Here is a 12,911-nt window from a genome sequence, read left to right as displayed (position 1 = left end):
GAGGCCAAAAAAAAAAGAAGCCTTAGTGTTTCAGATGGGACATCATAAAGTCATTTGGGACCACAATGTGGTCTCTGTAAACAGAAGGCTTACCAAGAAAATGTGAAAAGAAATGTTTTTTAGAACTGGGAAATGTGAAACTTTCCAGTCTGATTACATTTTGATTTCATGTACTTGTGGGAAGTGAAAAAAAACTGAAAAATTAATTTAAAAGTACTGGCTAAATTTAAACACAGTTGAGACAAATCTTATTTCAATAAAATCGTTAATTTAACAGCTAAATACACTGCTACATGTAATATTGGATTCTTACATCCTATCGATTTAGTGGCTTAAATAGGAGCTTGCAGTTTAAAAATTCTTAAGCTCCTTAAAGCGAGAGACAGAAAAAGAAAGAGAGAGAGAAACCCACCGTTTAAACCTGGACATTTCACAAAGAATTGTCCTGGATTGTTTCAGGGTTACATGGCACTTATGAAAGAAGATGGTGTACCTGATGACATGAAGGGGAAAGACAAGATTGTATTCGGCAACATTCACCAGATTTACGACTGGCACAGAGAGTATGTATGTTTTTTATTTAAGAATTATCTGTTACTGGTAGAAAATAATTGTATAACATACTGAATGCACACAGGGCAAAAACCTTTGGCAATAAAAGTGTTTCAAAGATTATAAAAGCAAGTAACAAGAAATTAAGAGCAGCTGGTCCTACACTTTTACAGTTAAAATTAATTTCTAAGTTAAGACGATTCCTATAGTTATTTGTATGGAGACTATTCAAAATAAATATGTAAACACATCAAGCATTTGGACTGATCTGTCTTGTATAGATAACATTTAATGTGACTATTTAGTTGATCCTATTAAGAAAGCATTAAGGAAAAGAAAAAATCCTGTGTCTTGCGCAGTAACATGTGCGGTACTTACCTATTCTTCTGATAGTGAGAGGCTATGCTGCGAATGGATCAAAAACAGTTTTTGTTCTCAGATTTCAGTGATAGTGAAGTTATGAGCACATCAAGGAATCAGAATGAGTAGAAGAGAAATTTGAATCCCCATAGCAAACAAAAGGATTGCAATGATGAGTCACTATGTTGCTTCTTTTTGTTCTTTACTTTAAAATGCTGCTTGCTTTGAAGCCCTGCAATATATTCTTTATATAGGCTTCAGTTGCAGATAGGACACTCACTAATCAAGGATCCCAGCAGTGAAGAGAGTGTGGATACAAAGAATGCAACCACCACTTTCTTTTAACATTACCTGTTGCCAGATAATGTGATACAAGCTAAATGATTTCTTCTTTGTTCAGCTTCTTTTTAGGAGAATTGGAGAAGTGCCTTGAAGATCCAGAAAAACTGGGATCCCTCTTTGTTAAGCATGTAAGTACAAACATCCTCTTTCAAGCAGGTAGTGCCAATTGCTGGCATTACTAGTGACTGACCTTATTATATAAAGGATTTATCTGTGGAGCAGCACAGGTGAAAAGTCAGTAGAGTAAAAATAACACAGGGTAAGAGGGAGAGACACAGAATTAGGTGAACAGGGAGTCTAATTTTTGTTTGCAATGCCTTATGAAGAAAATTGTTAACATGGTACCTGTCTCTCAACTCAATCTCAGCTCCTCTTTTAGGAGGCCGTAGTTTCATATGACCAGATGAAAAAAATATCCTCTCAAATCCTAATGCAATACTTACAGAGTAATAAAAACTCTAGATGGAAAAGATCTGTTTGGCACTGGAAGAACTGAGTGACGTATGCAGGATTGGTTTTCTAGCTCTCTATCCAGTCTAACATCATACGTCTCCTTTTACCACTTACCTTGGAAGACAAAGGTACAAGTTTAAGAGCCAGGAATTTTAATTCTGAAGCTTTCCTCTGCAGCATTAGACAGGTCACTCACTGTTTTTTTCCTTCCTGCCTAGCTGTAAAATGGAAATTAAAATAGTGCACTATGCTTGGATACCACGGTAATCAGCACCTTAGAAGTCATTATGATAAATAATATCTCAAATGCTAATTTTGTGAAATACTTTGAAATTCAAAATATTATATACAACCCAGTTGTCTGTTTTTCCATTATTTTATCGTTCTTGGTGTTCCAATGTCAGGTGTGTTTGTGTAGTACCATGCTCAGATCTATAACTTCTGCATGTACAGTTACATTTTTGGGTCAGAGGTATCCAGTTTTCAAGTAATTGTAACTCTTAGACAGATACTTCAAACTATTTGAGGGTTTTTCTTTTCTGGCTAATTTGTTATGTTTGAAGTATACCTGCTTATTTGCTCTTGACACAGAATTTAGAATACCAGAAGGCAGAATGATCCTTTTAACATAGAAGTATACATTTAGATATATGTGCTTTTTTATTATACTCCATTTCAGCCTGTCACTTTTTTTCTGACTGTAGTGCATTATCTTTGTGTCTCTGTTTATTCTTCCTAGGAGAGAAGGTTGCACATGTACATAGTTTACTGCCAAAACAAACCAAAGTCTGAGCACATTGTCTCAGAGTACATTGATACATTTTTTGAGGTAAGTCTCAGAGAGTAACATAGATTTTCAGGGTGGAAGTTGGGTTTTATTCCAAATTATGAGCGTTCTTCTTTGCTCTTGAATTTTGTTGCTCTTTAAGAGATAGATTAGCACCACCACCTTCAGAAGGGGGCTGCTGGTATTCAAATTGGAGATAAATTCAGTGATACCAAATGAACGAGCTTCACTCTTGGTAGGCCAAGGGAGGTGTTGTTAATGTATTATACTTATTATTAAACAGTAATGCAGACAGAGAGATGGATTACAATATGGATGCAAATGGCAATATTTGATTTCGCTATACAGTACTTTTGAGACTCATCAGAAACTCAGATGCTGTAGACAAAACATGAGGTGTTAAGACAAAACCTTTAGCTTAATGTTTTGCCTCACAAGTTTGTCATAGTATTCTATGTTCAGATCTCCTGCCAGTTCTGCAGATCAACCCTGAGGGCCTTAAATAAAGGCAGAAAAGTTGACAGTAGCAAAAATAAGTAAACTAAAAAGCAGATATTATGAACTATGAAGGTAATTTCTGTTCATTTCATAATTAGGGATAAAACCTACTTGAGACACTGATTCTGTACTCGTGATTCTGACAAAAACACTGTTGAAGTCTGTGGGAATGTTTTATGAATAAACTAAGAATAAAATCCATTCCACCCCACAGGAGTATTTGAGCTCTAGCTGGGTGGAATGAGCTGTTGAGGAAGTAAAATCTGCCTTTCACTGCCAGGCTGTGGGAGTTGTTTGAGGTTGCTGGTCCCCTTGAGGGCTGCTGGTCCCTTTTGAGGGTTGCTGTTCCAGACAGTGGGTTGGAATAGCAGTTGCAGTAATTGCACAGATAGTGATGACACTGGATCTGTGGAGAGGTGGTTTTGAAGCCTCATCCCTCGTTTATTCCTTTGTGGCCATCAACACGGGATTATGTGGCCTGGGATAGAAATCCTTTCTGCAGCACATAGGACAGGGGTGGGCAAACTTTTTGGCCCAAGGGCCATATCGGGGAATAGAAATTGTATGATGGGCCATGAATGCTCACAAAATTGGGGTTGGGGTGTTGGTTCTGGGGTGGGGTTGGGGATGAGGAGTTTGGGGTGTAGGAGGGTGCTCTGGGCTGGGATCGAAGGGTTCTGAGAGCGGAAGGAGGATCAGAGCTGGGGCAGGGGTGCGGGAAGGGGTGCAGGTTCCGGCTGGGAGTGTGGGCTCTGGGGTGGGGCTGGGGATGAGAGGTTTGGGGTGCAGGAGGGTGCTCTGGGCTGGGATTGAAGGGTTTGGAGAGCGGGAGGAGAATCAGGGCTGGGGCATGGGGAGAGGCTCAGGTGGTGCAGGCTCTGAGTGGCGCTTACCTCAAGCAGCTCCCGGAAGCAGTGGCATGTCCCTTCTCCAGCTCCTATGTGGAGGCGCAGGCAAGCAGCTCTGCACGCTGCCCAATCCACAGGCACCACCCCTGCAGCTCACATTAGATTGCATAGGAGCCTGAGTGGGGCCATGCTGCGGCTTCCGGGAGCCACATGCTGTGGCCCCCGACCCAGCGCCCCGGCTGGAGTGGGTCTGAGCCGCATGGTGCGACCCTGACCCAGCACCCCCGCCAGAGCGGGGCCGAGCTGCGTGGTGCAGTTCGCCGGTCGGATCCAGCCCACAGGCTGTAGTTTGCCTACCTGTGACATAGGAGGCGCAAAGGAACTTGTGTGAATGCTCTGCCAGCAGCTTCCTTCCCACATTGTCACAGTCTCTCTGCCCATAGCATCATACTGGCTCTCCCCATGAGATCATCTTAAGGTCTCAGTCCTGCGAATACTTGAAGCATGTGAGCATTACCATTGAATTTATGTGCATAAGCTTTTGCAGGTTTGGATCCAAAGTAAGGACTGAAGAACTGGGCCCCAGGGTTATAAGAAAAGCTTTGAAAAGGCAGAATTTGGAATACTTTGGGAATAAAGATGATACAAATAAAACAGGAATGGCTTTTAAGGTTATCACAAGAAAATGAGAATTTGGAGCACAACTTCAAGATTAAATTTATTTCTGCTCTTCTGCCTTAGCTCCATGACAGTAAAAGTACTGGTCTATATCGAAGTAAAACCAGTAAAATTTAAAGCTAACGCTCTTCATTTTACAACCTTTAGGACTTGAAGCAGCGCCTGGGCCACAGACTTCAGCTCACAGACTTGCTAATAAAACCAGTGCAGAGAATTATGAAATACCAATTGTTACTCAAGGTGAGGTGATGCTGGGTACCCTTTCAGTGTAACCACCTTTACTAAAGAAGAACTGAAAAATCGTATTACTCTTGGCTTTGTTTTTTGGGTAGTAGAATTGAAAATGTTGAAGGGGCCTCTTTGTACTCGACATAAGCCAGAATTTTTAATACTGTATTTCAGTTTGTTTCCTAACTTGGGTTCACATTGTTCTCTGAATCCCAGTAAACAGGTTGGACCAAATTCTGATACTGTTTAAACCAGTGTAAATCCACATTAACTCTTCAGTATAGTGGAAGGGCTTAGGATTTGCACCCATGTAACTGAAGGCAAAATTTGTTTGATTTTCCTCTGATTTTTTTCTTTAATTAATTTTATAATCCCTTTAACACTTTTTGTCTGAGTGTTTGGCAAAACGTATTTTTGACCCTTTCTACCAAGGGGGATTGATGACTCAGTAAATGTTCTTGAATTATCTGAAATCAGATGTGAAACTTAGCACTAAAAACCTACCTAATTCATGTCAGAAAGAGGCTTTGAATATTTGTATTATTTTCTTAAGAGCGTCTTTTGGAATGTGTAATTCTCACACAAATAGGAGCCAGTTTGGACTTGAGATAATTTTACCTTTTCCCTTACAGGACTTCCTCAAATACTCTAAAAAAGCTAACCTTGACACAACAGAACTAGAGGTACTTTTGGCATTTTCTTTATTGACTTGAATACTTGTGCTCCACACTTCTTTTACTTCCAGTGCAGTGCTTGTGAACAAGTCGAGTTATATGAAACTACTGTTCTGTTTCAGCTCTAATTGTCCTGCTGATTGAATACACTGAACTATATTGTAAAGCCCCTGCCATCACACACACAGTCCTCCACTAGGGAGTTAAATTTTTATTTTCTCTCCTTGGCTTTAACAGAGAGCTGTAGAGGTCATGTGCATAGTACCGAAACGGTGCAATGACATGATGAATGTTGGCCGCCTGCAAGGATTTGATGTAAGTTGGTTTTCTTTCTTAAAATGATGCATACATTTCTGTTCTCCTTATGACATCATTTCCAGATGAATTTATATTGTATCTGGGATGGCTATGCATTTCTCACTATCTGTGACACAAAGTTTTGCTCCTAATTATTTGTGTTAATGCAAAATGGGAAAGGAGAATCTTAATGCGAGCCCTGCCCAAGAGCAGACCAGCCTGGTACCTCGTTTGATCAACGTCAAAAACATGACCTGTCTTGTGTCTCTCATTGCTTGACTCTTATATGAGTAAAATTGACCCTCAGGAACTACCAGTGTGGGAAATGTTTTCATTATGACATCATCATTTTGAAATATCTTCTTGCAAGAAGTTAGACAATTGCATAGAAATGATTTAAAAGGGATTTTGAGTGAGTGAGTGCCTCTCTCTCTCTCTCTCTCATGTATCAATCAGTGAACATATATAAAAACTACTCTGAACACTAAAAAACCCTTGTAATGAGGTTTTATTTCTTGGAGAGATTCAGAGAAATAACTGATGGATTAAATGAATTTGTTTCTGCTTCTGTTTTTTAGGGTAAAATTGTAGCCCAGGGTAAACTCCTGCTGCAGGACACATTCCTGGTCACAGACCAGGACACGGGACTTCTGCCACGTTGCAAAGAAAGGCGGGTCTTCCTGTTTGAGCAGATTGTCATATTCAGTGAGCCACTAGATAAAAAGAAAGGTTTCTCCATGCCGGGATTCTTGTTTAAAAACAGTATCAAGGTAACTGTTGTCTGTGAGCATAATAGGGTTTGTACAGTGGGGTACCAAGGTAATCATTTTCTGGTAATGGCCTACCAACTCATGAACCTATGTCTTTACCAGTAAACCTAGAAGAATGGTAGCATTTAGCTCACTACTAAAAACACATGCAAACAATTCTGTGCTCAGCTGTGCCAACACATTAAGCTCTTTCCGTGCTGGCTTTCTGACCTCTTCTGCCTTAAATACAGTAATATAAATGTCCTCATTGTAACTTAGATATGCCCTACACTAAGGGGCTGTGTCTCAACTCTGTGTTCACATCTTATCACAGATAATTGCAATACCTGCCCTTACAGTAACATGTCTATATCTTAAAGCTTGAAGGCAGTAACTTGAAAGTATTATTCCCCAAGAAGTCTCAGCCCAAACCAAATGCAAATACTTGCCAACAGTACTGAAATCTTGACTAGAACATCTCACATGACTCAAGTTCCACAGGCTAATCCCTTAAACATTTTAGCCCTGCCCTTAAGCAGTAGTGTGCTGCACAGTTATGTTGGATATTCCCAGAAGTAATCTTACTGGGGGCTTCTGAGCAATAGGGTAAATTGGTATGTGCATGGATTGATCTGAGTGACTATACTGAGCTCTGGATGCAAGCTATGCTTCATAGTCCTGCTCTGACTTGGCAGCTTGTACTTGTTTGGAAATAGTTGCTTTCTTACAGTGAAATCTTTATAGACTACAGATTAAAGTACAAAACTACTGTAGTATTTTAAATAAAAGGAAGGAGTGAGCAGAGGACTCTACCAAGGGGAATTTCACTGTGCTACCCTGGAATGGATCACATTTGACTTCTTTCTGACCTTGAGTCATAGTTTCTGAAATGCAAGATGCTATTAATGACTGAGTGAAATCTTAAGTGATGTGACAAGGATGACGAGTATCCATCATGAATCCTTAGTTTCATTTAATAATTTATTTTACAGTAATCCTGACTACATTAAATAATCATTATCTTAAATGTTTTGAAGACTTTAGAAGCTCAGAGCTCCTGCCTAGGGTTGTTGGTGGTGTCTTTGCAGTACAATAGATACAATAAATTCTCTTTCATTAAGGTGAGTTGTCTTTGCCTGGAGGAAAACGTGGACAGTGATCCATGTAAATTTGCACTAACATCAAGAACAGGGGATGTCATGGAGACCTTTGTTTTGCATTCTACCAGTCCAGGCGTACGCCAATTGTGGATCCATGAGATCAACCAAATTCTGGAAAACCAGCGTAATTTTTTGAATGGTAAATCATTTGTTGTAATCTTTCTGCCCCAGGCGCTGTACTCGATGCCCCAACTACTTGCTCTCCTTCATATTTTGTCTGACCTAGTTCAAGTAATACTCCAAAAGATTTCTTTCTTCTGGGGTGGCAGGCCTTTCAGCTGGGGGGAAACATGCTCCTTTGTTTTCACTTCCCAACAAATGTTTGAACTTGTGTAGTGGCCTGTAACTGACTATTTCAAAGTGCTTTATAGGAAAGAATTGAAATTGACAACGTCCCTCTGATATGAGGAAATAACGTATCCGCTTTAAACAAACGGGAGTTTTTGGAGGGCTAAACCAAAGTGACAGCCTAACATTACAGTATAAATGTATTTCACTTGCATTACTTCATAGTTTGTTCAACAGCATTTAGTACTATAACATTTAGTGTCACTAGGAGAAAGCTAGGAAAAGCTAGGAATTGCCACAGATCTCAAAAAGGTCTTTTCACTGACCTTCACACTCATGTTTCTACTCTTGAATCACTCATTCTTCCTCAGCATAGATTTTTTTTTTTCCATTGTGAAAGAGCTGGTTTAAAAATCATGTAAAAAGACCTGTTGGAAACAGGATGTGGTGGTTAGAGCATAGGACCGGGAGCTGGGAGTTGTGGCAGGTATTTACAGCTCAGCCATTGACTTATGACATAGGAGAAGTGGCTTAACCTCTGCCGCAGCTTCCCCATCTGTTTTGGGAATATAATCTTACCCACCAATCTACCTTGCAGGGATGTCATGAAGCATTAATATCTGTAAAGCATTTTGAGGTCAGTGGAGTAAAGGTGTTATGTAAGAATAAAGTTTGTTTTTGGTCAAACTCTAAGGTTGCATTAAACATATCCAGCTTTAACCTGCCCTCTTCTCACTCCCTCTGCTCCTTCCCCTGTATTTAAATTGCAGCCTTGACATCACCAATTGAGTATCAGAAGAACCACAGTAGCGGTGGCGGTGGCAGCAGCAACAGCAGCGGCCCCAGCAGCTGTAGCGGAATTACCAGCTCCAGCCGTAGCAGGCCCTCCCGGATCCCCCAGCCTGTCAGACACCATTCCCCAGTCCTGGTCTCCTCTGCAGCCTCCGCCCAAGCAGAGGCAGACAAGATGTCAGGTATGTCCATTCATAATCCCTCCCTGCCACCCCACAGCACATCCCTAGAGACTGGCTTCAGCCAGCCAGCCAGGCACCCTCCCATTGCAGAACCGGATGGTCCTGAGAAAGAAGCTGAGCAGATTCCCAAGATGAAAGTTATTGAGAGCCCCAGGAAGACAGCTGGAAACGTTTCTGGGTCAGCAGATGGAGCCCAGAAAGAACTGCGTGGGAGCTCGGAGGACAATCGCTCAAGGAGCAGCATAGGATCTCTGACGCTTGGGAAGCCAAGGCCAGGAGCCATCTCTCCAATGAACTCTCCTCTCTCAACGACTTTCCCTTCTCCTTTTGGCAAGGAAACCTTTCCACCCAGCAGTCCCCTGCAAAAGGGCTCCTTTTGGAGCTCCATCCCAGCATCCCCTGCCAGCCGTCCTGGCTCCTTCACTTTCCCTGGGGACAATGACTCCCTCCAGCGCCAGGTCCACCGCCACTCTTCACACAGCAAGGACACAGACCGCATGAGCACATGCTCCTCGACCAGCGAGCAGTCAGTTCACTCCACCCAAAGTAATGGGGTAAGAGCGGAGCATCTCTGTCCTGCGAGCTCTTCTAAAACCTTCCCATGCTCCCCTTCTGTGCGTTACCATCACTCTCCATACTAACTTCTGGCTCTCCAGTGCTGCACTGCTCTGAAATAATCAACTGTTCCAATATCTTCTCTACACAAACAAATAGAATATATATTCTATGTCTGTGTGTGTATGCATACAGCAGACTTGTGATATGTATACAGACACAACACAACTGCTAACATTAGTTGTGACTTCCACCTCTGCTGAAACATCAATCACTAGTCTGATTCCTACTAACTTGCTCTCCTTGCTTTTTTGTCTCTAATCCGAAGGCAGATAATTAACGTGCTGAATATGGCAATCACATGGCCTCTGTTTGTGCACCACCAACAGCATTTGTAAGATTTCCAGTTGGCCGATTGTCTTGGGGCTTTTTTCCCCCACACACATCCATCCCTTTTTTGTTTTTCCCTATATAGTTTTGACTTTGGTGAGGCATCCATGTCGCACTCCCTGGGCTGCTTTATTTTACTCCTTTCAGCCTTAATTGAACTGCAGCATTCTTTTCACTCATCCTCTTTAAATCCCATATCTGGTCAATGAAGCTTCCAAGTATCAACTGAAAACATACAAACACACAACCAAAAAAAAACTCTGATCACTGTCAGCCCCCCCAAAAGTTAGAAAGTGGAAATATTCACTCCACGCCTTTATTCCCCTGTGTAAAAGAAACTGTGTTAGGGCATCTGGAGATTCAACCTTTTAGTCTGCACTTTTTTGTGTGTGTGGGGAAAAAAGGGTTAACAGAATCCACATCCTGAACTGATGTCCACCAGGAAACGCAACATAGTCATGGGGCATGTGCAAATTTAATGCACAACAAATGAATGTCACTCACTGTGAATGTGATAGGCATGTCACCATGCCTTTTACCAGCATTTGGTTTTCCCTCACTAAGTGTTGTTTTCACAAGTGTTTGTTTTTTCAGTACCTGTCACAGCTCCTACACAATACCAATTGCAAATCACCTAACCTGCAATACTTTTTTAAACGCATGCACTTCTTGGTAGAATTGTTTAACATATAGAGCTCTCTCGATGTTTTAGTTCTTACACTTACCTTTGTAATAGCCTTAGAGGAAAAAAATTGTGCTTTGCATGTATTCTTTTTTTATTTGATCTGGTCTCCTTTCTAATTTTCATTTGGTTTGGCTTTGTCTTGCCGTTATCTTTTTCTTTAGTCTAGCAGAATGTTATGTTAATATGATATCTAGGGTAAATAGATGTCTTTTGAATAAATGAATAGAGCATTAATAAGATATTTTTATGTGAACTAAAGCAATAAACACCAATTTCTTCTGTCGTTCCCAAATAAGGCTTTAAATCAATTATTAAAATTCCATTTTTTGAACTGGGACATTCATGAAAACTTGAAAAGGAGGCCATAATTTCTGTGTTTGCTTCCTGCAATAGCCAACGCTATCTGAATAGCCTTCTCCCTCACAACTCACCTTCTCTTTTAGCTCGATTATAGAGGTAGGTCATAATTTTACATTTATAACGTCACTGTCTGTCGTCATACAAGGTGATGTCACAAATTTTAACTTAGTGACTTCCCTCTGTGATCAACTAATTGGAGAAAATGAGCTGTGAAGGTTTATGTCCTTAAATTTGATGTATTCATTTGTGGATGTGTGTTTGTACATATTTACACACACGTATATAGATGTAGTTAAATGATATGTGTAAAAATATACATACACATGCACTCATGTATGCATGTGTTTCTGTTTCATAACTGAAAAGGGGGCAACCCTGAAAAACACATGAAATGAACCTTCTAGTCTGGCTCTTGTAAAAGCTGTGAGAAACACCTATTCAAAACATAGAAGATTTCTACTTAGTAGGATTGTCAAGTATGTGGAAACAGTTCTTGATTAAGCTTTTATGGTACACAGTGCTTGAATTATGGGGGGACGTGGTACTTTGCAGGTTTTCCCTTCTTGGGCTAGATTGCTGTGCAGTTTCCCTGACAGTACTAGCAGTTTGCAAGTAGTTCTGGTGGGATGATTCACATGATTGGAATGTTAAAATCAATTGTTATCACATATTTAGGAAGGAGCAAGCAGGCAAAAGGAGACTGGGAATAACACTCTGTCAAAAATGGCATTACCTGTTTCCGAGTCACTGATAACTCAAGAGAAAATGACCTTGAATGCTTATGGATCAATGTCCTATCAGATAAAGCATAAGATGGGGTATTAGTTGGTGTCTGCTGCAGACCCCTGAACAGGATGGCCGGCTTCTTGCACATCTATATATAATGAATAGGGGGGAAAGCTGCATGATCATGGGGGACTTCAGTTTAAGTGACATATTCTCGGGGTGTCTTGCTGCCAGTATTAAAACATCCCTGGAATTTCTAAATATTATGACAATCTCCTAATTCAAAAAGTGTTGCATCCAACACGGGGGAATTCTATATTAGACCTCTTCTTGACAGATAAAGAGAAACTGATCACAGAACTAAAAATTAGAGGTAACTTAGATACAAATGATCATGACTTGATCACATCTATAATGTGCAAACAGAATAAAGTCACTAGTAAATGTGTACTTGATGCTTTAATAGGCCCAGCTTCACAAAGCTGAAAACAATTAAAAGCCAAATCAGCTGGGCTGTAGAACTTAATCAGAAACATGAATGATAATTGGGAATTGTTTAAGAACATGTAACTAGATTTCCAAAAAGCCACAATCAAGAAAGAAGGCCATATTGGTTAAAAAAAGGAAAAGAAAAACTACCTGGTACAGAATGGGAGTGAAGGCAGCTATAAAAAAATTAAAAATAATATATAGCAAATGGAAGAAAGGGGAAGTTGATAGTAATGAATATAAATCAGAAATTAGGAATTGTAGAAGATTGATAAGGAAAGCAAAGGGACACAAGGAGAAATCTGTGGCCAGCAGAGTTATGGATGATAACTAGGTAATCTTGAGTAGGAGTAGAGAGATTATTTTACTTCTGTACTTGGCACGGATGCAGCCACAGCTGGAAAACTGTCCAGTTCTGGTGCCCACAATTCAAGGATTTTGATAAATTGGAAAGGGTTTACAGAAGAGTCACAGGAATAGTTAAAGGGTCAGAAAACATGCCTGACAGTGGTGGACTCAAGGGACTCAATCTATTTTAGTTTAACAAAGAGAAGATTTGAGGGGTGACTTGATTACTGTCTGTATGTACCTTCATGGGAAACAAATATTTGATAATTGGCTCTTCAGTCTAGCAGCGAAAGGTATAACACAGTCGAGTGGCTGGAAGTTGAAGCTAAACAAATTCAGAACGGAATTAAGGCGTAAATTTTTAACAGTGAGGGAAGCTAACATTTGGAACAATTTATCAGGGTTGTGGTGGATTCTCAATCATGGACAATTTTTAAAACAATTGGATGTTTTTCTAAATGATATGCTCT

The 12,911-nt window shown here is 40.4% G+C and overlaps 1 protein-coding gene across 4 annotated transcripts in view; it reads left to right on the top strand.

Moving 5' to 3' along the window:
- The window catches only part of TRIO (trio Rho guanine nucleotide exchange factor), a 400,036-nt gene that overhangs the window by 359,412 nt on the left and 27,713 nt on the right, over positions 1 to 12,911 (top strand). For 3 of the 4 annotated variants that reach the window (XM_007065023.4, XM_037893324.2, XM_043540247.1), the window contains 9 exons: positions 460 to 563; positions 1,313 to 1,382; positions 2,447 to 2,536; positions 4,666 to 4,758; positions 5,379 to 5,429; positions 5,658 to 5,735; positions 6,296 to 6,487; positions 7,588 to 7,765; positions 8,685 to 9,442. In XM_007065023.4, coding sequence (XP_007065085.1) covers positions 460 to 563; positions 1,313 to 1,382; positions 2,447 to 2,536; positions 4,666 to 4,758; positions 5,379 to 5,429; positions 5,658 to 5,735; positions 6,296 to 6,487; positions 7,588 to 7,765; positions 8,685 to 9,442 — 1,614 coding nt within the window. The remainder of the gene's footprint in view (positions 1 to 459; positions 564 to 1,312; positions 1,383 to 2,446; positions 2,537 to 4,665; positions 4,759 to 5,378; positions 5,430 to 5,657; positions 5,736 to 6,295; positions 6,488 to 7,587; positions 7,766 to 8,684; positions 9,443 to 12,911) is intronic. The other variant, XM_027827404.3, reaches the window with a different exon arrangement.

This window comes from Chelonia mydas, chromosome 2 (genome assembly GCF_015237465.2).
Source record: "Chelonia mydas isolate rCheMyd1 chromosome 2, rCheMyd1.pri.v2, whole genome shotgun sequence".
Classification (NCBI taxonomy): domain Eukaryota; kingdom Metazoa; phylum Chordata; order Testudines; family Cheloniidae; genus Chelonia; species Chelonia mydas.
Note: the sequence above shows the minus strand (reverse complement) of the source record. Positions and strands in the feature narration are given on the sequence as shown.